Source organism: Zalophus californianus, chromosome 8 (assembly GCF_009762305.2).
Source record: "Zalophus californianus isolate mZalCal1 chromosome 8, mZalCal1.pri.v2, whole genome shotgun sequence".
NCBI classification, from domain to species: Eukaryota; Metazoa; Chordata; class Mammalia; order Carnivora; family Otariidae; genus Zalophus; species Zalophus californianus.
In genome coordinates this window covers 32438208-32463718 of record NC_045602.1, presented here as the reverse complement: position 1 = coordinate 32463718, position 25511 = coordinate 32438208, and the positions used below count along the sequence as shown (strand labels likewise).

The following is a 25511-nucleotide window of genomic DNA, read 5'->3' as shown; positions in this document are numbered from 1 at the left end:
CGTTTTACAAAAAGAAAGTATTCATGTATTTTATTTTGATACATGTGTTTGAAATACAGTATTGTTATACCAAATAGCAACAAATGAAGTGTATTCATGCATGTATTCTTCTTCTAGAAGCCTATTAGTAATGGTCTACCCCCAACACCTAAAGTGCATGTAAGTATAAATATCAAATAGGTTGTTTTCAATCTAAATACAATGAAAGATAATTAATTGCTTGACTATGTATCTTTGGTTAGAATTTTTTACCTGTTTGAAAGAATCTCCTCGGGGCGCCTGGGTGGCTCAGTCATTAAGTGTCTGCCTTTGGCATAGGTCATGATCCCGGGGTCCTGGGATCAAGCCCTACGTCGGGCTTCCCTGCTCAGCAGGAAGCCTGCCTCTTCCTCGCCCACTCCCCTGCTTGTGTTCCTTCTCTCACTTTGTCTCTCTCTGTCAAATAAATAAAATCTTAAAAAAAAAAAAAGAATCTCCTTTATTAATAAAAAAAAATCTCTAAGATTACTAATTTAAATATTGTTACATCTGAAAAGTAGCTTTACAAAATAAAATTATGGTAAATTATACATTTTAAAACTCCTTTATTCCAAAATTTGTTAATATCTTCTTTGTAGATATTTTTGAAGAAATGTGGAAAAGGCACATGGATACAATAGGAAATACAAAATGTAGATATGACACATTTTTTCCTAGCGTTTTCAGTTATCAAAAACAGAAGTTTAGAACTAGAAGGAGCATTAAAGGACCATCTGGCCCAAACTCTATTTTGACCATGAGTAAAATTGAGACCCCAGAATCTTTGCAAGATCACAGAACTCCACCCAGTTCCTAGATAACACTCCTGTATTCTGGTTTTTTTCACTCTGTCCTGGTTTTTTTGTTTTTTTATTAGACCATGCTACCTTAGGATTAAAATTATATTATTATATTATAAAATTATATTAGCTCAGTGTAATTGAGTTGCATCATATAGATAGAAGTGCATTTTCGCTGCTCCAAACCTGTAACCTAAAATGTAGTTTGACGCTAATTTAGAAGGTTTCTAGTCTGTAACCTCTTGACTCTTCTTTTTAGCCCTTTTAGTTTCTTACTCCACTTTGTAATAGTATAAAGATCTAAATATACCTTGTCTTACAAAATGAAAGTTTTGAGAGTAAAGGGCTCCCAAGTCCCCAGAGACACTTAAACAGCCAGACACGATTTCCTGTTTGGCTGCAGTGCGAAGCCCAGTACGATCAGCTGTCCAGGCTAGCTTATGGTTGGGGTTGGTTTGATTGTTCGGCACCTCATTTTGTCATTTGGATTTTTAGGGATTAGGTAGCACCTCCACATACAAAATTTTGGCAGTGATCTTGAAGAATAATTATCGGAATTAGTTAAATGATACAATTTCTGCCCTATACCATAAAAACATTTTTTATTGGTCTCCTACCACCTGATGGTATTGCCAGGTTATTGTTTTTTGGTACTAAAATCTTAAAAATGTTGGTTGGTAGATTTCTTCTAGGAAAAAGGAAATCTTAAGGTTTATGATTTTATTTTTTTATGTTAGTATTTTTAATCCCTTATAATCAACTATAGTAATGCGTTCTGTCCCTGGCTATTGTCTCCATATTTGTGAAGAAAATATTCCAGCTATAAAATGATGCAGTGCTCTTCTTCTCACCAAATATTTTTGTATTCTTTCCCCCCCGAGTTGTTAGTAGAAAAAGTGATTAAATGAATAAGCTTTCTTGTATTTATTTATTCTAACCTGAACAACAGTTTCAAAATTAACATTTTACTCTTTGAAGATCAAAAAAAAGTTCAAATGAATGATACTATATTTCCTTATAAGGTATTTATTATATGTAAGACTTGTAAATGGCCTTGGTAAATATTAACATAAAGAAATAAAGCTTTTTATTGACCATCCAGGGAAAATAAGCACATTTTGCTTTTTTTTTTTTAAATGGGTACAGACCATGTTTTGAAGTACATAATACGGTTTTGTAATCAACTATGCCTTTTTCATGTTGTAATATTAAATTTAATGATTAACATTAAACATTTTAGGTCATGAAATAAGAAACTTTTCACCTTTATAGAGGTTATGATTTCCTTCTTATCAGGGAATATTGTATTACTTGGTTGTTATTTGTTTTTCCAGATGGGTGCATGTTTTTCGAAGGTTTTTAATGGATGTCCCTTAAAAATTCACTGTGCAACATCATGGATAAACCCAGATACAAGAGGTAGTACTATTTGTTTTTATCTGTTATCTAATTGTTTTTTAACTTGAGGCCATGAAAGCAATCAGTTTTCTTCATATTCTGAATACCTTTCTGAAAAATTTTTTGTTATAATTTTAAAAAATTATTTAAGGTAAATATGTTTCTCTGTGTTATTAGCAGTGTTGGAGGTGACATGTAACACTAAAATTTCACTGTATGGTCCCCATATCAATAGAGTGAAACCTTATACTCTCTGCCACCCTAATTTCCCCCAGAAAAGTTTTTTTTCTGTAGCTGCACATTCAGTATCTTTATGCTTTAGGCACAGTTGTTATTAAAGGAGTTTAACTACCAAGGGTCCAGGGTGTAGTGAACACTTTAGAGGACCTCTCCACCTTAAAGGGGATCATAATAAGAATCATTGTCATTAGTCACTGACTAAAGACCACCAGCATTCTCTCACTATGTATCTTAGTATCTGTATATGCAAGATCTACATGAATACATGCCCACACATGTTCTTACTAAATCTTTTAAAAATCCGAGGTGGAGGAACTTGTATTTCACAAATAGGGAATATGACATTCAGAGAGGTTCATTGTTTCATCACCAGTCAGGGGTAAGGCTGCACTTGGAACCCAGCTCAGTTGTATTGTCAGACCACAAAGCTTATGCTTTTAATCTGCCAGCACTAATCCTAAATACTGGGCAGTCTAGGAATGCTCTCGGCATTCTAAGTTGTTCTCAGCATACTTCAGTTCAGTCTGGAGAAGTTCTTTACCTGTTGTTTTTTATTATCAAAAGCAGATCAGACAGGACCGTGGCTAAACTACCGTCTTCTAGCAGATATTGAGTACCCTAGCAGGTATCCAAGTTTTAGTTAACTTTGAATAGGCAGTAGCCAGATCCTGGGTTTTTTTGTTTTGTTTTGTTTTTGTTTTTTGGGGTTTTTTTTTTTAGATCCTGGTGTTTTGATGTTGCTGCTTGTAATGGTAGCCCATCTGCAAAAATATTTTAAATCTGTATCAGTTCTTTATATTTTATACATCAATTGTACATGATCTTCTCTTAAAGGAATTTTAGAAAAGAAGCTACAGATTCTCTGCCAGTCCTCAGCACCTTCTGATGAGCGAGGAACCCTATCATTCCAGACTTCAAAACCTTTTACATAAAAGTTTTCCTCTCTACTTTGAGGCTGGCATTTACATATAGCTCAGTTCATTAAGGTAGAGTGTTTAGCCACTTAATTTGTATTAAAATATATTTACTGCTTATCAATCACAATAATTCTTCATGTTAATACATATTTACTTAATTTCTATATAAATCCTTTTTGATAGTATTTTACATATCAAAACCGGTGAATTACTTTTGTCATTTCAGATCAGTACTTGATATTTGGTGCTGAAGAAGGGATTTATACTTTGAATCTTAATGAACTTCATGAAACATCAATGGAACAGGTGTGTTATTTTGTATTTTCTGTTTTTTAAAGTTATATATAGATACTAGGCAAGAAATGTTTCAGTTCTAGGATTTTCTGCCTCTTTTATCCATAAGAGCTTCATAGAGCATGTTGTATCTGTCAGTACTGAGGACACATTCGCAGAACTAGTCCTTGCCCTGCAGGACCTCGTGATCTAACAGAGAAAGAGACATAGCAGTCACTGCAACACTTAGCTGTCACACTAGGAGCCAGCACAAGGTCGAGGCCACAGAGGTGCAAGTCACTAGCACCACCTGTGGCAGGTGAAAAGAGACCATTCATAGCAATGAGTAGAAGCTTCCCAGACAGACAGAGGGTAAATATGAGGGCATGAAGTTGGGAATTGGTGCAGCAAGGATGGGGAATCATGAACAGACATTCTGACTGGAGTACAGAATGAGTGCAGAATGACCAGGTCCATGTTTTAGAACTATCTGTTTGCAGTGTGGTGAGAGATGACAGGAGAGATTTTGGTCAAAGGGTGAAGAAGTGTTGAGTCGGGGCAGAAGTGGAGAGGACAGAAAGGAAAAAGTGAGGTTTGGAATTGTATGGGGACCATTTGTTACTGTCCCAGTGACTGGGGGAAGCTTTTGATATTTAGTACCCAGGGGCCAGCAATGCTAAACAACCTGCAAAATGATAATGATGGTGTTAGTAGCTAATACCTATATAAAACTTACTTTGTGCCAAATACTGTTTTTAAGCTTTTTTAGAGATTTATTTATTCCAGAGAGAAAGAGAGAGGAGGGGCAGAGGGAAAGAATCTCAAGCAGACTCCCCTATTAGCAGGGCTCAATCCCATGACCCATGAGATCATGGCCTGAGCTGAAATCAAGAGTCAGACACCCAACAGACTGAGGCACCCAGGCGCCCTGCCAGATACTATTTTTAAACGCTTTACATAATTAATCTTCACAACAACTCTCAAAGACAGATACCATCATGGATTGCATTTCCGATGAGAAATCTGAGGCACAGAAAGGATTAGTAACTTCTCAGAGATCCCACAACTATTAAGTAGCTGAACTGGGTGGGATATGAACCCAGCCAGCTGGCTCCAGAGTCCGTGTCCTTAACTACTTCACCACACTGCCTTTCCCACTTGTATGGCTCCTGTAGAGAAACACCAGACCTAGAGAAAAATTAAAGAGCTAGAATTGGCCATATTAAATGACCTCTTCAACATGGAGGCTCAGGAAAAGTCTAGGTTGACTCCAGGTCTCCAGCTAGAGTGAACGACGGTACCACCTGTCAGGGTATCGTATACAGAAGGGGAAGTAAATTTGAAGGGCATGATACTGCATGAAGTTTGGTCACATTGAGTTTTGGGTGCCTGTGGGTTGTATAACTGTCCGTTATCAATATAAATTGATTACAAATACAATGGAGAGAAAAAATCCCTAAGTAATGGTATTTTCTTCATAACCAAACATTTCCATCTTTTCTCATTGCAGCATTTTTTTAAAGTTTTTTTAAAATTTATTCATTTGACAGAGATAGAGAGGGCATGAGCAGAGGGAGAGGGAAAAGCAGGCTCCCCACTGAGCCAGGAGCCCGATGTGGGGCTCGATCCCAGGACCCCGGGATCCTGACCTGATCCAAGGGCAGATGCTTAACCATCTGAGCCACCCAGGCGCCCCTCATTGCAGCATTTTTTAATTAGATTTTCCAACAAGATCCTAAACTGTATGATATACTTTAAATCTTTCAATCTGGAAGTGGTATACAGTGACATGGCTGAAAAATATTAGAAACTAGAGAAAAATGAAAAGGGTCTTGTTATTTATAATAATTAGTAAATAACTCAAAGGTAGTGATATTTTTTTGAATATAATATATCTAAAAATCACCTGAGGGGCGCCTGAGTGGCTCAGTTGGTTAAGCGGCTGCCTTCAACTCAGGTCATGATCCCAGGATGATCCCAGGGTCCTGGGATCGAACTCCGCGTCAGGCTCCTTCCTCAGTGGGGAGCTTGCTCCTCCCTCTCACTCTACCTGCTGCTCCCCCTGCTTGTGCTTTCCCTCTATCTCTGTCAAATAAATAAAATCTTTTAAAAAAATAATAAAAATCACCTTGCAGGTAACAATATTAATTATAAGGAACAAGACCAACTTCATGCATAGGTGGGGTAAGCATTTATCCACCTAATTCAAGGGACTGTTAAGTGAAGGTGCCCACCAACCTTACCCGGTCGCAGTCTTCAGGAAGTCCCCTCCTGAGATGCTTCAGCAGGGGAAACTACACTGTTTGATTAATATATTCTGAGCTACACATGCCCTACAAAGTGAAACCTTTTCCCTCGAAGAGAAAGCCTTTGAGAGTAGGGAATGAGAATATGTGAGATCCTGAGTTTTTTTCATCTTGCTATGAAATTATTAGGTGGATTTTCTCTGTCCTCTAGGGGAAGGAGACCAGGTGGCATGAGTCTGCTAGATAGGGGAAGATGCTGGAAGGAGAGGAAATGACACCAAACAGGGTCCTGATTTTTTATCTGCTTTTATTATTTATAGCTAACATTCACTGAGTGCTCCGCATGCACCAGTCTTCCATGCCCTTTTCTTGTTTAATCACCACAGCAACTCTGTTAGGTATAGGTGCTCCAGTTTACAAATAACAACACTGACTCACAGAGATCACATTATCCAAAGTCACAGTCACTGAGAAAGCAGGTATCTGAGTCTGCAAACTGCAGAACCTACTCTTAACTACTGTCTACTTTCATTGAATGGATTATTTCACCCAGAGCCTACTTTGCTAAAGGAAATAGACATTAGAAATCTAGAAAAGCTTTAAGGTTTTATTAAATGTGGTTAAAAACAAAAATCCAATGTGAAATCCACTTAATAAAACTTTGCATAAATGCTTTTTCATTGTCCCTGTGTTGATAATTATGCAAGGAGTTTGTGTCTTGCCCAGATACTTTGTGTATGCTTGTATTAAACAAGCTAACTCACTTACATTTACAAATATATCATCTCACAATAAGCCATAGATTTAATACTAGAGAAATACTTCTTAAGTTTTTTATGAAGATAAACCCAGTTCAAGAGTATTAAATAAAAATCAGTTTTTTGCTACTTTGATAATATACTGCTATATGGCTTATAATAAGTCATTGCCCCTCTTTCTGCCTAATTTTCTCAGTATAGCCAATGAATTCCCAATTCTATTGTGAATTTTTTATGACGAGCATAAAATAGGAAATGTTTATGTCCTTTCGGTCTGAGACACAGCTATAGGCACATTTTTCAAAGTTAAAAACTATGGCAAAAATACAGCACCGAGAACATAGTCAATAATATTGTAATAACATTGTATGGAGACAGACGGTGACTACACTTAAACTGTGGTGAGTGTTGGATGAGGTATAGAATTGTCAAATCACTATTCTGTGCACCTGAAATTAATATAACATTGTATGTCAACTCTGTTTCAATCTTTTTAAAACTATATTGCCATGTTTTATTTGGAGAAATTAGATACTTTATGGGAGTATTTTGCAAATAAATGAAACAATCAGGTTTTCTGTAAAATAGGTTTTACTTAGTTTCTTTCCCTTTTGTTATTACCTTTTCTCCTTTAGTTATTCGGGGCCATCATTGTGACTTTGTGCTTTAATAAAGTAAGCCCTTAGAGGCCTTGGTAGTTTCATTCGTCCCTTATTCTCTCGGTTCCGGCCCATATCCCAGTCTAGTTTGGAGTAACTGAGTAGGAGCCGCCAGAGCAAACCCAGCACTTGGGCTTGTTAAATGAGAATACTTAATTACATTCATCAGTGGCTCTCAGACTTCATTATGCATCAGAATCACCTGGAGGGCTGCTTAAAACCTAAACTGCTGGGCCCCCTTTCAGAACTTCTACTTCAGTTAAGTCTGGGGTGAAATCCAAGAATTTGCATTTCTAACAAATGCCCCCGTGATGCTAATAATGCTGATGTGGATGGAGGGACCACTGGGCTTCATAATAAAATATATTTATGAGAGCAGTTATGTTTTGCCTTCAAAATATATGGACCGTGTTCCATGGATTCCCTTTTCTTTGCCCTACATACTGACCATTTTCAAACTTCCAGAGGTGCCTCTCCGTTCTTATGGACTGTATTTCAGAAATGAATTCCATATCCATATTCTTAATTATTTGTACATTTTCATCATATTCCCTCAGCCTTTTTTTCCTCCATACCTAGTGTTTCTATACCCTGTGTTCCACTGAACCATGATCCTTTTTTCTGTCTCTTCTGCTCCAGAAGCCATGCATGTTCGTATGCCTAGATACAAATGTATTTGGAGAACTACACAGAAAAGTTAATTACTTAACCCCAGAACCATAATAAAGGAATAGACATTGTTTGAAAATGGGCTTTCTGCCCTTGCAGTTTGGGATTATTATAGTTCTTAACCATAAGGGAGACTCAAACTAATCATATCATATTGAGACTTAGGTAATGAAATTACATTGCTAATTTACTTATTTTTCTCCCATAGAAATGTATGTGTATATATATCATCGGGTTTTAAATGTCTTCTAAAATGAATTTCTATTAAAAATAAGTTTCTTTTTTTAAGAACTAGCCCATTGATAAGACAGCTTGCATGGTTAAGTATGTACATATTTATGTTACTATCTTATCTGTTATCTTTTGTAAACTTTGCACTTTTTTTTTTTTTTTAAACCAGCTATTCCCCCGAAGGTGTACATGGTTATATGTAATGAACAATTGCTTACTATCAATATCTGGTAAGTCTTTTAGCTTTTACATATCTTACAATTGTTCCTCTTTTAAAAGACTTTTACATATCTTACAACTGTTCCTATTTGTTATTAGCTTTTATATCATGATTATTTTTCTTTACAGGTAAAGCTTCTCAGCTTTATTCCCATAATTTACCAGGGCTTTTTGACTATGCAAGACAAATGCAGAAGTTACCTGTGGCCATTCCAGCACACAAACTCCCTGACAGAATACTACCGAGGTAGCTGTACATTTACTTATGTTTCATCCTTAGAAGTAATATGTTAGTTAATTCTAAATAATAGTTATACTATAGAAATTGAAAAAAGCTCTCAGTTTGGGTTAGTAGAAATCATGTGTAATGAAAAAATTGTGAGAGGTAATATTTTCACAAGAACTGAAGGTACCTCTGGAATTTTAAAACTGATTAGTATTTTCTACAAGGTTAAAACTAATTTTTTTCTATGATTTGCTAGTAATTTTTCATCACATATAGTGCTTCCGACATATTTGTGTTAATTTGAATAAAGTGAATTTTTTTCAAGGTAGTTTCTAAACTTAGAAAATCAAAATGATTTATTAAATCAAGGTTTTTACATTAGAAGATAATTACTTAGGAATTGAGGGGTTTTGTTTTTCTACTTTGAGGAGTTTTCCATTATGCTCTCTCTTCCTTTGGTTATTATTATATTGCACCTCATTTGTTGGCCAAAAGGTCTTCTGAGTCTAGTATAAGTTGTATTTTACAAAGACATTATACTATAGCCGTTCTTCCTTTACCGTATCAGTTGTAGAGCAACTAACGTACAACCTTAGCTTTCAAGTACCTTGAAAAGCTGTTGTTCTCAGTTGCTGAGTTTACAGTAAAGCTAAAATTAGCCCCATTGTGCAAAAGACTTTAAAAATTAACCTTTTTGATGAAAATCATTTAAAAATTATACTGCATGCTTTTCTGTCTTCTTAAAATAGATTACATTGAGTTTAACTGGACCTTTTCATGATGACTCAGAGTTGCAACTATGAGCTTGATTTATTATACCTACATTATAATACCTACAGTTGGAGTTAGCTATTACCAGCTCCAAGAATGGAGTCAGGGAGTTTCTTTCTTCACATAGAGTTTATCTGTCCCTCTTTTTCTCCCAGCTGCCACTTGGTGCTGTTGATTTTCTGTCTTCTTATATAGCACATCTCCATCTAGCTGTCTAACTTGATAATCTTAAATTCCTCTGGCCATGGAAACTGACCACCAAGCTTTAAAAATATATGTAAGGGGGCACCTGGGTGGCTCAGTCGGTTAAGCGTCTGCCTTCGGCTCAGGTCATGATCCTAGGGTCCTGGGATTGAGGCTCACATCAGGCTCCCTGCTCATGGGAAGCTTGCTTCTCCCTCTCCCGTTGCCCCTCCCCCTGCTCATGCTCTCTCTCTCTGTCAAATAAATAAAATCTCTAAAAGATATAAAAATATATGTAAGGTGCAAGAGCCTCCGAGGAATGTAAAGCACACAAATTTTAATGTATTCACTTATTTTTATATCATTTTGTCAGAATAGAGACATTTGTAGCTCATTTGAGCTTATTTGTAGCTGGGTTCAATTCTTCAAATTTTACTGAATATACCAGATGTGCAGAAAGTTTCCTAGTATATACATGAGACAAAATTGAATAACGTATTACCTCTTCCTTTAAGGAATTTCCATAGAGGAAGATGTTACCTCTAAGAGTACTTTACCTCTGGGCTGTTATTTCACGTAACTTTGTTATAGTCAGTCTTCAGTGTTAGTAGCACTCACCATTGGGTCCTTCCCACTTTCAGTTTTGTTATCAAGAAGTCAGTTATTATAAAATCTACTCTTAATTCTTTTATTTCCTGGCAGGAAATCTGAGAACCTTTTTTGCATGATAAGATTTTGTATGTGTATTAGTACTAGTTCTTCTACTGTAAAGTGAGCACAAATGAAACTTCCTTTGAGCATCTTGTAATGTCCCGTGGTTCTCACTATAAATCTAGGTACTCACTGTATTGAACTGTAAAGCTTCTTTAGTAAAGCATAAGCTTTGGAATCTAGGTAGACTTGAATTTAAATCCTGCCTTGTTCACTTACTAGGTTTGGAACCTTGAATAAATTATACAACCTTTCATCTATAAAATGGAACCAATATACCTATCTTGTAAAGTTGTTTTTAAAATGATAAATTATGTATGTATAGTATTCATGGTTTCTGGCACCTAGTAGGCTCTTAATAACTAGATCTGTTGTCATCATTGTTAGGCATGGTAAATTGAACTGTTTGTAATGTACCCTAAAATATCTTACATTAATTACATTGAGAATGTTGGTTCACTTAAGATTCTAGTTAACTGGGTGCTGGCATATAAATTTTACTTATTGTAAAATCATGACTAAAAGTAAGGTAAATCTATATAGATCACTGTAGGAAGTTCTAAACTTTTATAACATTTCAGTGTGCTACTCACAACTATTTTGAGTAGTTTCATTATTGTTAACCCTCAGCTGTACTTAGTAGTTGATCTCGTATTGACTGTGTAGTATTCTTTACAGTCTTTCAGAACCTTGCAGTCAGTTAATCCTCCTGGGTTTTGTCGGATTCAGTAGATTAACCCCTAAGTAGTCTTGGGATGCAGGGGACAAGTTCACAAGTGTGGACTGGGAACATTAAGCTTGTTGCAGTGGAAATTGATTCAGGTTTTCTTAAACTCTAAAAAGCACTTTGGTTCAAGCAGTTTACTTAATTTAAAGGTGTGGGGAATTTTTGTTTTGTTTTAAGCTGTATGAAATTTCACTGTATATGAAAGCGGTATTTTTATAAATATTAATGTAATGCATGAATTGGAACGTAAAACTCTTCCCAGTATGAACGTAGGTGAGGGAAACAATAGGTGCTTTAACCCAAAGTTTGAAATCAAGGTATTCTAGATCATCATTGTCATTTAGTGCCTCAATATCGGGCAAATTTCTGTCATTGTTTAGGTACCATAATATTAACAAAATTCTAATTCATACAGATAATGTACTTACAAGTGGTAACAAATTTTAACAGCTTCTCTTGCAAGCTCAGAATACTTTTTAGTGAAACTGATCCAGAATCATAAAAGAGAAATAGATTTTTTTTTCAAAGTTGAATCGCTATGAACACTACAGTTAGACTAAGACACTAGATTAGAATTCTTTCTTCCTAGAATTGCTAACTCTGTGACTTTAAGGAAATTATTAAATCTAACCCTCAGATTTCTGTGCTGTGACCTATCTCATGGCATTATCAGAGGGACTGACATAGAACATGTGAAATTCAGGGCAAACAGTATGGTCTTATTAGTAAATGTTAGCAATAGTTATTAAAGATTTTTACAAATATAAACAGCATATAAAACATATTAAAAGCTAAAATTACGGTACCTCAGCATTATATGTTTGGTTATTACTCAGTTGCCAATTGTACAGGACAGGAACATCCATCGAGGTTATTCTGAGCTTGCGTGCCTGGGTGGCTTCGTCGGTTAATCGTCTGCCTTCGGCTCAGGTCATGATCCCAGGGTTCTTGGATCGAGTCCCACTTCAGACCCCCTACTCAGCAGGGAGTCTGCCTCTCCCTCTGCTCCTCACCCCTGCTCATGTTCTCTCTCTAATTAAATAAATAATCTAGAAAAAAGATTATTCTGAGCTTGTTTGAAATGGTTTTGAGCATCACATGCAGGCTTTACTGTTTTATTACCAGCAAAACACAACTCTTTTTTTTTTTTTTAAGACGTGCAGAGCAATGACATCTAATCTGTGACACATTTATACATGTAAAAAGTTTAAATATGTGTACAGAAATGGAGAAGTATAATTTGATGTTTGTACAACCTTGCACTAACAGTCTGTTTTATCAACTTTCATTATAAAAGACACTTGAGTTTATGTGTATTTTTTAAATTTTAGTTTTAAAAAGTAATTTTAAATGGATTTTTACATATTAAGTTTGAATCAGATGTTTGCAGAATCCCTAAAGGACCTTTGCCAGAAAATCTATATCCCATTCTTCCTGAGTAGAGAAATAAAAGTGTCTAAAAAAAGTTCTTAAAAATTGTTTTAGTGGTAAGACAACATTTTACATAGCTTAAATTTATTATATGTGCTAAAAATATCTTCCCTCAGTTTATGGCTTATCTTTTTACTTTCTTAGTGGTATCCTTTGGTAAACCAAAGTTATCAGTATATTCAACAAATTCATTCAACAAATTACCACCTGTAGTTTAAGGTGGTAGGATCCATCCATGAAAAAGTATCAAAGTTTATTAATATTTTCCTGTATAATTTGTTCTTTTTGCATTTTTTAAAGAAATCCCAAAGTCTATTCTAAATATTTTATAGTCTTGTTTTTCCATACTTTGATAAATCCTTAATCTATTTGGAATTGATTGGAGGAGGGATGAGAAGCAGATCAAATGTATTGTTATTTTTAATAGATGACCTAGTAGGTTTAACAACTCATCCTTTCTCCACTGATCTGTAATGATACCATTATCATATACTAACTTCACCTACATGTATTATATATTCATTTTCATTTACATTTAGGAAATTTGCTGTATCAGCAAAAATCCCTGAAACCAAGTGGTGTCAGAAATGTTGTGTTGGTAAGTAAACCGTTCCATAACAGGTAGCTCTCCTGCTTTACAGAGTAGATAAGAAAACTCTATGAGGCTCATTTTTAAATTTAGTATAAAACAGTACTTCTCCAGGGCATTCTGCCAGTAATAGTTTCTTTTCCCCCTTAAGTAAAACAAATGTCTTGGCCATTCAGTCTCCATGTAAACTAAACCTAATATAGTACCTTGCACATAACAGTTGTTTTGCAGATAATTTATTGACTGGATAAATGGAGAAAGTAGGATGACTTTTTATTACAGCACTTTATCATACCCTGTTCTCCAGGGGCCCTGTTCCTTTTCATTCACATGCTGCTCAGTAATGGCTTATGAGACTGCGTTTACTCATTCAGCATATATTTTCATGCCTTTAATATGTGAAACCTTATGCCTGTGAAGTGAAAGTTATAGTCTCCCTGTTCACCCACCACCATCCTAAATTCCTCTTCCACCTCCATCACAGTCAGCTGTTTTATTTGCATATAGCAAGAGCAAAAAAGAGTTTCCTTTCCTTCCCTTCAAAACCTCTGAGGCTTTATTACTTGTAAATCTATATTTTGAGATTTGATTAATAATGTCTTCATGTTGCTAGAACCAAAGCATCACTGCCTCTGAACATTACTACCAAAAGCACCCTTAGTCACCTGTCCCTAAATGTGCTAAATCTGTCCATTTGGCAACTTCTCCCAGATCTACTTAGGATCCTTCCTTTGGGATCTTGCTGCCTCACCTAATCTCCCTGCTACCATGAGACCTAAAATCCTTTCCACCGCCAGACCCCATAACAACCACCAGTTTCATTTGTGCATAAGACAAAAATCCTGCATGTGATGGCGGAGTTTCCAGCTCTTACTGAAAGTGTTTTCACCCTACAATCTAATTAAGAAATTGAACTGGCAGCCAGCTTTTGTTTGTTTGTGTTCAGAGCATGCAACTACTATTGTTAGGACTTTGTATTATAAGATAACTTACGTATACTTTTTTGCCTTGACAGTGCGAAATCCTTACACAGGCCATAAGTACCTATGTGGGGCACTTCAGACTAGCATTGTTTTATTAGAATGGGTTGAACCAATGCAGAAATTTATGTTAATTAAGGTAAGCATGAAAAGCAACCTAAGTCATTCTTAGTATAAAAGCTTCATTAAGTCAGTTTTCCTGTTCTTTCAAAAAAAAAAATTTTTTTTTTTCTTTTTTCCCGTTTCTTCTCAAGTTAATTTCATGATTTTGGATTATGTGGCAGGGTAGTGAAAATCTGCCTGATTGTAAGGAAATCAGTTGGCCAGATAAAAGTTTTAAAAGAGACTAGAGAAATAGTTCAGGGAGATGGCAGTAGGAGCGAGAAATAGCCTCTCACATATAGTCTCATGTCCCGAACAGGAGGTGTTAAGAAGGTTGACCTGCTCCGTCACAGCAGAGAAACAACCCACAGGTTGGCATTTGGCCTAAGAGGACTAGGGATAACCATACAGAGAGGGAACTTACAACTTTATTTGGGTTATATGGCTAGGTGTTAATTTGCCCAGGCCTTCCCATGGATAGTTTTTTATGCCTACGTTTCTCTAGCATCTTCAATGAATATTCTTTAAAATAGTTAATATTACTCAGCTGTAACTTAAAATTGGAGGAAAAACTAATAAAGTGGTTCACTCACACCAGGGAGATACCAAATGAATTTTTAAAGCTGTTTTCTTTGCTATTTTATATAAATTAAGTAGTCTTATTTCCTGAACATTTGAGATCTCCCTAGAACTTGGGGTCAGAATATAATTGGAATGGATTCTTCCTAAATTTTACAATACAGCATTAGAGTATTTAAAGCATTGGATTCCTGTTACCTAAATTTCTGTACGTGACTAAGGAATCTATTTTTATTTTCATATCACCATTTATTAACCTCAACATTAAGTAGGGCTAAAGAAATAGAAAAATAGCTTCGAGAATCTTGAACTCATTGAGGTGCTATTGCCACAAATCACTGAAACAAAAATTGTTTAAACCAAAAGTTGAAGGGGAAAAAATAAATAGCGTTATAAACGATCTAAAGCAGAGCTTCTGAATACAGCCCATTTACGGCAAAAACTGTTTTGTTCTTAGCTCCTCTTTGTTCTTGCCTATTTGACAAAAGCACGCCTTCTCCTAGATGGAGTGCTAAAGTGTACATGGTTTGATTTTTCTGCAGCCCTGCCCTTCCCTGTCTTCTTCCTACCTTCCCCCCTTTAGTCCATTTTAGATACATCCTCTCTATTCCTTTCATTCCTAACCTCTACCAGAATGAAAAATAATTTCATTGTATCAGTGTTCAGAGATACAGTCTGATTAAACCTTAGGATGAATGAATTTTTTGTGTTACCTGATATGTTATACCACTTATCCTAACATAACGAAAGACCCTTTTCTCTATTAAAGGAGTTTTAGGTATGAAGAACATGCAGGAGAAAATATATAATTAAAGACATGGGAAGCGTAAAAATTATCTATCCATATCTTCTCTTTTCCACAACTTCTCTAGTCCCGGGGAGCCTGGCCCTGACTAATTAATGAGGCCTGTTGCCAGTGTTCTAAGATACTGCACTTAGAATACTATCTCCCTCAAGACTTCGTGCCTTCCCACTTTCCTTAAACTCCCTGAGCTCTCTGTAGGCTCTTACCCTGAATCTTAACCCAGCTCTGCTTCCCCTGTCTCTCTACTTCAAGATATTGTGGATATTTTGTTTCTGTATTTGACTTTATTGTGATTAGTATTTATGGTGTTTCTATTCTACAGTCTTATAAACATTTTTATTCTTTCTATAGTCTTCCTTCCTCCTAATGACATTTCTGACAGAGTTTTTGCTTTATTAGACTACATTTTCATCATAAATAAAAGTTAGAAACTAAACACCTTGCCAGCAAACAATTACGTACTTATTACAAAAACCAGGCACAGTGCTTTTTAACTAGTTAGACAAAAATGAGTAAGATACAGTCACTGGCCTCAAAGACCAATACCAATAGCAGCTGGATTTAGAGCTCTTAGGTGGCAGTCCTCTTCTGTTAATGACTTAAAACACATTATTAGAAGCTAAATAGAATTATTCAGTATCTCTTGGTTTTTTTAATTTTCTGACAAAATAAGCAGAGGCATTGTTTTCTGCTTTATTGCTCTTCTCACATTTCAAAGAGAGTTATCTTAAATATTTTGCCTTATTAAAAATCTGACCAATTGTAGTCAAAGCCTATTCTTCAGGTAATAGGAAAGCTTCTAGAGAGGGGGTTTGGAGAGTGTTGATGAGGAGTGTCTGCACCCATGGGGTGGAGGCGCTCTGGCAGCCCCAGGGAAGAAGGGATTTGGATAGGAAGAGCAGGTGCACAGACAGCTTCCCCTTCTAGCCCCAAGGACCACGTCGGGTTTTCTGACACTGTAAGAATAGTAGTTATGATAGCCCCCATTTCACCTGTTTGTTTTCTCCAGACTTTACTTTCTTTAGAATTTACCAGTTGCCAGATTAAAAAATACATTCAGTAGCTTTGTTAAATACTAGTAATGCTAACCTTTTGGGAAATGAAATGAAAATACAGCCCATTTGTAAGAGCAACAAAAATATAAATATATTAACAGTGAACTCATTAAAGTATGTATAAGACCGATATTTTTATGAAAACAACCTTTTACTGTGAAGAATATCGCTAACACCTCAGAAATCCCATGGTACCCCCTGCCAAGTCAGCTCCCTTGCTTTCCATTTTTACTGTATGAACATGCATCCCTCAACATTAGAATTAATTTTACCTGATTTTTCAACAGTATGTAAGTAGAATCATAAAGTATGTATTCATTCATGTCTGGCTTTTGTGCAGCAGCATATTTATCTCATTGGATATAGCTATAGTTCATTCATTTTCATTGCTCTGTAATTTCCCATTGTGTGAATATGCCGAATATGCCATCGCTTTATCTATCTGCTGTTGATGGGCATTTGGGTTACTTCCATTTCTGTTATTTGAACAATACTGCTGTGAACATTTTTGCATATGCCTCCTGTGCATGTGCACATTCATATTCTCTGGAACGTATAACCAGAGCATCATTGCAGGTCTCAAAGGGGTGCATATCTTCAGCAGGAACAGATGATGTAGTTAACCAGGGTGGCCATACTGTATAGGTCATGCTCCCATCACTTTGTGAGCATTTGTCTGCTCCTCTCCTTTCAGGTGGATATATATATAGTCTCTCGTAGTTTAATTTCCTGATTACTGATGATGTTAATGTTCTCTATCTATTTTTCTAAACTTAAAAAATATGAATTTATTTAGTCTCTTTGTAGCAATATAAAAATAATTTTGAAGTTACATAAAATTAAAATTGGTTGCATCATAACTGTGAGTTCATGAATAGTCACTTAAGCTATAAGACTAAATTTCTCTTATTTGTGGTTTTTTTCCTGTCCACTTACAAGAGGAGTGTTTCTTGTAATTAGCATTTCAGTGCTCTTACCCACGTTTGCTCGTTTGGATAAGAAGACAGGGAGGATAACTGAAGCGCATCAGATTGGGTGGCAGGAGACTGCCACAACGGGCTGGGGGACCCTGAGCCAGTCACTAAATTTCTGGTTCTCTGTTTCCACCTCTGAAAAGAGAGGGTTGAACAGGTGATTTATAAGTTCCCTTCCAGCCCTAATGTCCTAAAATTATGTGATCTTTAACTTTAAAAAATTTTACGGTGCTAAACCTAAAATCAAATACTTTATAATTTGTATTTTTCTGCATATCCAAAGTTTCTGTGACAAGAAGCAGTGTTTTTAGTAGACAGTTATTTTCTATATTTTCATAAAACTAAAAATTCTTAATTGTGTTCTCATGAAATTATTTGGCTTTTGTTTCCTTTGTTTAATGTATTTTCATTTCTCTCTCTAGCACATAGATTTTCCTATACCGTGTCCACTTAGAATGTTTGAGATGCTGGTAGTTCCGGAGCAGGAGTACCCTTTAGTCTGTGTTGGTGTCAGTAGAGGGAGAGACTTCAACCAAGTGGTTCGATTTGAAACGGTCAATCCAAACTCTACCTCTTCGTGGTTTACAGAATCAGGTTTGTGATTTTTGTTGAATTATTAAGGCCAGTACATTTGATTTTATAAATAATAAGTTTACCGTATCTCTCATTAGGCAAAAACAGTGCATAAAAATCCAATCTAGAATAATTTATGAAACTGGAAAAAGAGAAGATGGCTTGCTTTAAAATAGTGAATTTGTTTGAGGCATTTAAAACATCATGCATTCCCCAACCTGAATATGCACCAGAATCCCCCAGAGGCTTGCTGGCCTCCACTGCCAGAGTTCTTCATTCAGTAGATCTGGAGTGGGGCCTGCGAATTTTCATTTCTGTATGTTCCCAGGTGGCACTGATGATGATGATACGGCAACCACACTTTGAGAACTACACATATACACATATGTCAGGCCTAGAAAAGTTGACTTAAATAAAAGGAAAAACTGCATTGAGTATAGTTTATTTTCCATTATATTCCTGCATTGATAACACAGGTACTATGCAATAACTTTAATAAATGTTTAATGATTTGTAATTAGGATATAAATTATAACTAAACAGCCCCTTCTGAAATATTAGAGGGTATTTGAAAATAATTCTTTTATATAAATTGTTTCCTTAAATTTTGATCTGTGTTGTCCAGTTACATAGCAGATCTTTCCTTCATAGCTAGTATCTTAGGAAATATTTCCAATTAATGAGTTTTTTACAGAAATTTGATTATAGTTTGAAACCTTCAATTTTGTTGTTGCAGTCAGTACACATTAGTAAAGCTTGTTTCGTGGTAAATAAATCTGATTAAACTTTTACACTTTAAAAAAGTGACCTGAACGATCTTTTTTTATTTTTAAAGTACCGTGTTTATTATGGAGCTCTTTTTGCTCTTTTTCCCTTAAGAAATAACATTGTACAGTGTTTTGCTCTAAAATAGTGGCCATTTTAGAAGGCACTTTTTACTTATTTAGAGAGCGGGGGGGAGGGGCAGAGGGGTAGAGGGACGGTGGGGAGAGAGAGGGAGAGAATCTTAACTGGGCTTCATGCACAGTGCAGAGCCCTATGCAGGGCTCAGTCTCATGACCCTGAGATCATGGCCTGAGCCAAAACCAAGAGTCATTCACTTAACCAACTGAGCCACCCAGGTGACCCTAAAAGGCAATTTTTAAAGGTCTTGCAGAGGCCCTCTGTCAGAGTCTTTGGGTTCTTAGGGAAATATTAAGAAGCCAGTTTGGCAGTAAATACTGATTAGTTAGGAGGTTTTTGGAAGCGTGAATGTTCACAGAAGGAAAGAAATTAAGAGTTTAGGTGTTTTTGGCAGTGAAAAAAGTCACAAACACATTCATAAAAACCTAGAGACAATTACATGACTTACTGAAGCCCAGGACACTTGAAACAGCTTTCCTTTAAGGATACATTGTTGAAGGAAAACATGGTTGGCCCCTGGCAACATATGTGGCTTCTCTGGCTCCCCCAAATTGTATTGCATTCTCCCCTAGACACCCATCTTCCCTTTCAGACAGCGGGTGCACTTCTGCTTTCCTGATCTCTTCTTCCCTATTTAACAGGAAGGCATTGTTGGGTGACTGGTACTTTATTTAGTGAATTTCATTTCATGCCTTATTTCTCCCAAGCATTTTAATTTTAAATCTTTTTCTACTAATTGTTAAATGAGGGGCTTAATCTCTGCGCAAAAGAATTTTATACAGCTGTGGGTACCTTCCTTCTTTGGAACTTTTTACTTCATTCTCTTACTGTAAGGAAATCCCTTTATTAGAGGTTAAATATGGTAAGTATAACTCATCTCTGGTTTTGAGATGATGAAATAAAAATTGAGAGAGAAAGTATAGTTAGACTTCAGAATCATATGAAATTCTAAGCCAGTGGTTTCCTAACCTCTGCTGCAGTTTAGAATCTACCTTCGGAGGCTTTTAAAATGCCTAATACCTCAAGTCATACACACTGCCAATTAAATAAGAAAACCTAGACGTGGCAGCTAGGCATCAGTATTTTTTAAAGATCTCTAGATGATTCCAGTGGTAACTAATTGATACAAGTGGTTGGTAAAAGCTTACTTTACTGACTTTCTCTCTAGTAATGCTCAACTGGCTTCCTGAACTGAAGTAGATTGTATAGATATGTTCAGATTGTTAACTTTCACTCGTGTGTATGAGCTACGAAGATCTGATTTGCAGGAGATCTATTCTATGTTCTTTCTTGCTTTCTTTTTTTAAGATTTTTGTTTATTTGACAGAGAGACACAGAGAGGGAACACAAGTAGGGGGAGTGGCAGAGGGAGAAGCAGGCTTCCCGCGGAGCAGGGAGCCCGATGTGGGGCTTGATCCCAGGACCCTGGGATCATGACTTGAGCCGAAGACAGACACTTAACGACTGAGCCACCCAGGCACCCGCATGTTCTTTCAACCCTGCTTGGTTACAGAAGTACCAGATCTAAAATACGTTTGAAGGTCTGAAATATGGCAGTCCTTGGATGGCCTAGGACTAAATACTATGGGAAATAGAAAACGGTAGACTATACATTATCAGACTCATTCTGCAGGAAATATAAGGCCAGAAACAAAGGCCTATAGCTCAGCAATTTCAGTTTTAATGTTCATACGGAGTTTAGGATATCCTGCTTTTCACTTTATGGCAAATCATCAAACATTCTCAGTTTGTAAGAACTTTGATAAATCATTATAATAAAAATTATGCCTCTTTGTATTTTGGTAATACTTAATACTTATCAAAATATTTCAGTATTTCTTTTAATTCATTTGTACTTGAAATAATTTGTTTGAGTCTCTGATTCATTCACTTAATAAATACTTATTTCATGTGGTGCTAGGCACTACCATATAATGATGTACAAAGCCTAGTCCCTGGCCTTCTGAGCATAAAAGCAAAAATCATTCATAACCATAATATAGAAGATTAGACTCCTGATTTCACATATAAATGGAAACAATGACATCACCAGTAGTAAGGACCAGGGTTAGCGCTCCATCGAGCACTCACTTCATTTAGCAGTGCATTAGTTTAGACCCAAGCAGCCTGGTTCACCCACTGCATATGTATAACTAAAAATTTAAATCCATTTCAGATTCAGTGATGTTCAGAATTCTTGTTTTTACATCTTTGTGCTTTCAATATTACTTTTTTGTGTAAGCTTACTGAGTTTGTTTGTGTTACAGATAGCCCACAGACAAGCGTTACTCATGTAACCCAACTGGAGAGAGATACCATTCTTGTATGCTTGGACTGTAAGTTTTTATTTATGAACATCTTATTTTAACACATTTTTTTTTTATCTTAGTTTCTGAGTGACTTTTCCCCACCTTCTTTAGGTTGTATAAAAATAGTAAATCTTCAAGGAAGATTAAAATCTAGCAGAAAATTATCATCTGAACTCACCTTTGATTTCCAGATTGAATCAATAGGTGAGTGAAAGTTTTGTATTTCTTGTTTGATTGCAGTAAGAGCTGCTTAAAATAACTTACCTGATAATTATCTGAAATTACAGAAACATACTACTAAGGACACATTGTTTTTAAATACAGGATGTAATGAATATGAGGTCAGTATCAATCTTCACTTTTATACATTCTCTGAAATAGTTTAATAACTGATATAATCTATAAATAATGTTACCCTCCTTAGAGGCTTGACATTTCAAAAGAAATAAATTATTTTTCATAACACAGTTATGAATTCCCATTTCCTCCAAACTTCTATAGAGTTTCCCTATAAGTATTTAAAATTTAGGCCTTAGGGTACCGTGTTGTATTTTTGCTATTGTATCTGCTGATCAGAGCGTTTTAAGCATCCCCGTAAGGAGATCATGGAATCTCCTTGTCATTCTCACATTTTGCTTGACTAGAGTGTTTTCTGAAAAAGGATTTCTTACAGATTCAGTATTCTAAAATGATTAGATTCCAAAAAAATTAGGTAAGAATGATCATAGATGGTGCTTGGAAAATGAATGAGAGCTAATTCAGTATTTAACTAGACACAATTTTTTTGGTCTTCATCATCAGTGAAAGATATTTGCACATATATATGTTGGTCGAGTGTAGGACCAAGGGCAGATAGTTCATTTGTCTTATTCCTAGTTCTATTTTTACTCTCTCGTCCAACTAGAATGTCTCTCTACCAGCAGGCAAATGCTGATCATAATAATGAGGGAAATCTCTTCAAGATGTTAAAATGGAATCCATGCTTAAAAACACATAGCCAGAGCCAAAAAGTAAGATAAATAACAGAAACTCTAAGCAGTATGCAGGCCTGAAGCCAACAGAGGTGCTGGGCTCCTGGTGATAAGACTAAAAGTATCCCACAGGAGATGGGAACCAGAACCAGGTTCCTTGCCTGAGGTGCCTAGTAACCAAGATTCTCCCCACCTAAGCCCTGATGGATTTCTAGATTTTATCCACCCTTAAAAAAGAGAAATGATCCCTATCCTATACAAACTATTTCAGATTATTGACAAAGAAGGAATGCTGAACAAATCAGTGTTTAACACTGATACTAAAATCAAGCAAGATTAGTACAGAAAACAAAATTATCCAGTCTCATGAAAATAAATTTTGAAAAAATCTAAACAAAGTACTAACAAATACAGTTCCACATCATCAAATAATAGACTTTATCTCAGGAAAGTAAGGATGGTTCATTCAGCATCAGAAAATTTGTTTATGTAATATAGCACATTAAATTTTAAAAGCAAAAGGTCACGTAATTTTTCAGTAAATACACAAAACGAATACAAGTCATTCGTGATTTAAGAAAAAAACAGCTTCTTAGATTAGGAATAGAAGGAAATGTTCTTCGTCTAGCAAAGCTTATTAAAAAATATCCATATTTCAATGGTCAAACTCTCCCATTAAAGTCAAGAACAAGATAAGAATACCTGCTGTCATCACATCTCAATATTATCTCACTGGACAAAAAAAGGAAACCATGAGGATTAGAAAGTAAAAAGTAAAAGATCCTTTTTTGCTAATGGTATGATTATCTGTATAGAATGTATAGTTCTCTGAGTAAACTAATGAACCAGTAGGAGAATTCAGTTCCTGGATGTGACTAACACAAATGAATAGCTTTTCAGTGTGCCCATAATTACGAAATTTTTGATAGGAAAAGATCTCATTGACAATGGCAATAAAATATGTGGAAATAAATGTAATCAAAACATGTTTAAAACCATTATCAGGGAAATTCCAAATTATTGTTTAAAAACATAAAAGAAGATTTGAACAAATGAAGAACTATACCATGTCCATGGTTAGAAAGACTGAATATGAGAAAGGTTTCAGTTCTTTATAAGTTAAACCACACATTTGGTACATTTACAATAAAAATCCTAATAAGATGTTTTGTGCCACTTGATAAGCTGATCTGAAAACTTATATGGAAGAACCAAAGACCAAGAACAGTAAAATAAATTTTGACGAATACTTGCCCTGTTCCATATTGAAACTTTGACAAAGCCATAGTGATTAAGACAGTGTGGGATCAACATAGGGATAAATAAATAGAACAGTGGCACTAGAATAGAAGGCTCAGAGATGGGCCCACATGTAAATGGAAATTTATAGCATAATATGTCGGTGGAAAATGGGAGACGTTCAGCAGATGATGCTGGTACAATTGGTTATCCTCAGGAAAGAAGATTAGATGTTTTCCTCACTGAATCCACACAAAAATATGTATTTAAATATGTAAATATTAAAAACAACACTAATATTTTTAGAAAGTACATATGCCTGTGTCCCAGTAATTCTGTTTCTAGAGTTAGAAAATTTGCACATGTATTCAAAAAGAGGCACAGAATGTTTATTATAGATGGTAATAACAAAAAACTAGAAACAATTTTATGTTCGTCAGATCACATGTATGAAAGTTGGAAACATTCAATATAAAGTTTGATATTGTGTAGTAATAGTAAAAACAGGCATGAGAATGACAAGCACCAAATTTATAATCGTGGTTATGTCAGGGTGGCAAGAGGGGCTGGAAAGGGATTACAGGGGGTTGTATATGGATGCCAGCTATATTTGGTTTTACTTAAAACAAACGGCAAATGTGATAAAATGTTAGGATTTGATGGTAAATACATATGTTTCTTGCTATTCTCATATTTTCCTATATGTTTAAAATACCTTATTTCAAATATTGTCATTTTATCCAAACAAAAATGTCAATAAACAAAACAATATTTTCAAAGAATTTTCCTTTTTCTTGCCAAAAAGATGAATAAGTTCTATCTGGTATATGTATATTTTTAATTTCAAAAGTAAAGATGCCATATAAATATGGAATAGCTGACATTAGTTATTAAACGAAGTATTGCTATGCAAGATAGAGGGACAAAATGATGCTTATCAGTTGAACTTTTGTACTATTAACAGTAACTGAGCTGTTCTTGCCTGCTAGTTTGCCTACAAGACAGTGTGCTAGCTTTCTGGAAACACGGAATGCAAGGTAGAAGTTTTAGATCTAATGAGGTAAGTAACCTTTTCAAAATTGTGTCCATTAAATAGTCATGAAACTATCAAATTCTATTCAAGCAATTTTCTTTAACTTTGGAAAACTCTTAAATGATGCAAGGAATACTTGATACACTCACTGTATTGATATTTACTATATTCAGCCTGGTAATTAAATTAATAGCACATACTCCGCAGCGCCTCTTTCTCCCTTCACTCAGACAACTTCAGTGCGTATTTTATGTGCAGCCAGATACTCTTAGGCTTAGAACAAGAAGTTCCTAATACTGCTAAAAGTGATTTCCTTTTAACTCTCTGAGACCATCACTTGGAACAAGAGTGTAGATGCTGGCTCTCTGTCTTGAGGCAACTTTCTACTTTGTATTTCAGAAATAATGACCAGAGTGGGTTTATAAGTAAAGGATTGCACATTCCTTTTTAGCCCCCTTGCCTCCTGTCTCTCTTAACCTTGATTCACTTGACATTTGTTTGTAAGATTCTTTACCTTCCCCCCCTTTTTAATAGATGGTTTGGTAGAGACATGCCAATTGTATGTTCTGATTGGTTTGTTTTAAGATTTTATTTATTCATTCATTCATTTATTTTAGAGAAAGGAGAAAGAGAACATGAGCAGGGGAGGGGCAAAGGGAGAGAGAATCCCAAGCGGACTCTGAGCTGAGCACAGAATCCAACACCAGGCTCCACCTCATGACCATGAGATCATGACCTGAGCTGAAATCAAAAATCAGGCGCTTATCCGACTGAGCCACCCAGGTGCCCCGCCCCTGTTTCTTCCTACCTTAATTTAATTCCAGGAACAATTTAACTCCCAAGTCCTAGGACATACTAGGTTCTGCTCAGCATTTCCACAGTTCTGCCAGAAAGCACTGGGGTTACAAATGTGAGCAAGATG

The 25511-nt window shown here is 35.7% G+C and overlaps 1 protein-coding gene across 4 annotated transcripts in view; it reads left to right on the top strand.

The window, feature by feature from the left end:
* Positions 1-25511, top strand: part of MAP4K3 (mitogen-activated protein kinase kinase kinase kinase 3) — a 185700-nt gene that overhangs the window by 155527 nt on the left and 4662 nt on the right. For all 4 annotated transcript variants that reach the window (XM_027621089.2, XM_027621088.2, XM_027621090.2 and 1 more), the window contains 11 exons: positions 118-159; positions 2153-2237; positions 3600-3679; positions 8379-8439; positions 8558-8675; positions 13017-13075; positions 14082-14185; positions 17984-18155; positions 21305-21373; positions 21458-21550; positions 24546-24616. In XM_027621089.2, coding sequence (XP_027476890.1) covers positions 118-159; positions 2153-2237; positions 3600-3679; positions 8379-8439; positions 8558-8675; positions 13017-13075; positions 14082-14185; positions 17984-18155; positions 21305-21373; positions 21458-21550; positions 24546-24616 — 954 coding nt within the window. The remainder of the gene's footprint in view (positions 1-117; positions 160-2152; positions 2238-3599; positions 3680-8378; positions 8440-8557; positions 8676-13016; positions 13076-14081; positions 14186-17983; positions 18156-21304; positions 21374-21457; positions 21551-24545; positions 24617-25511) is intronic.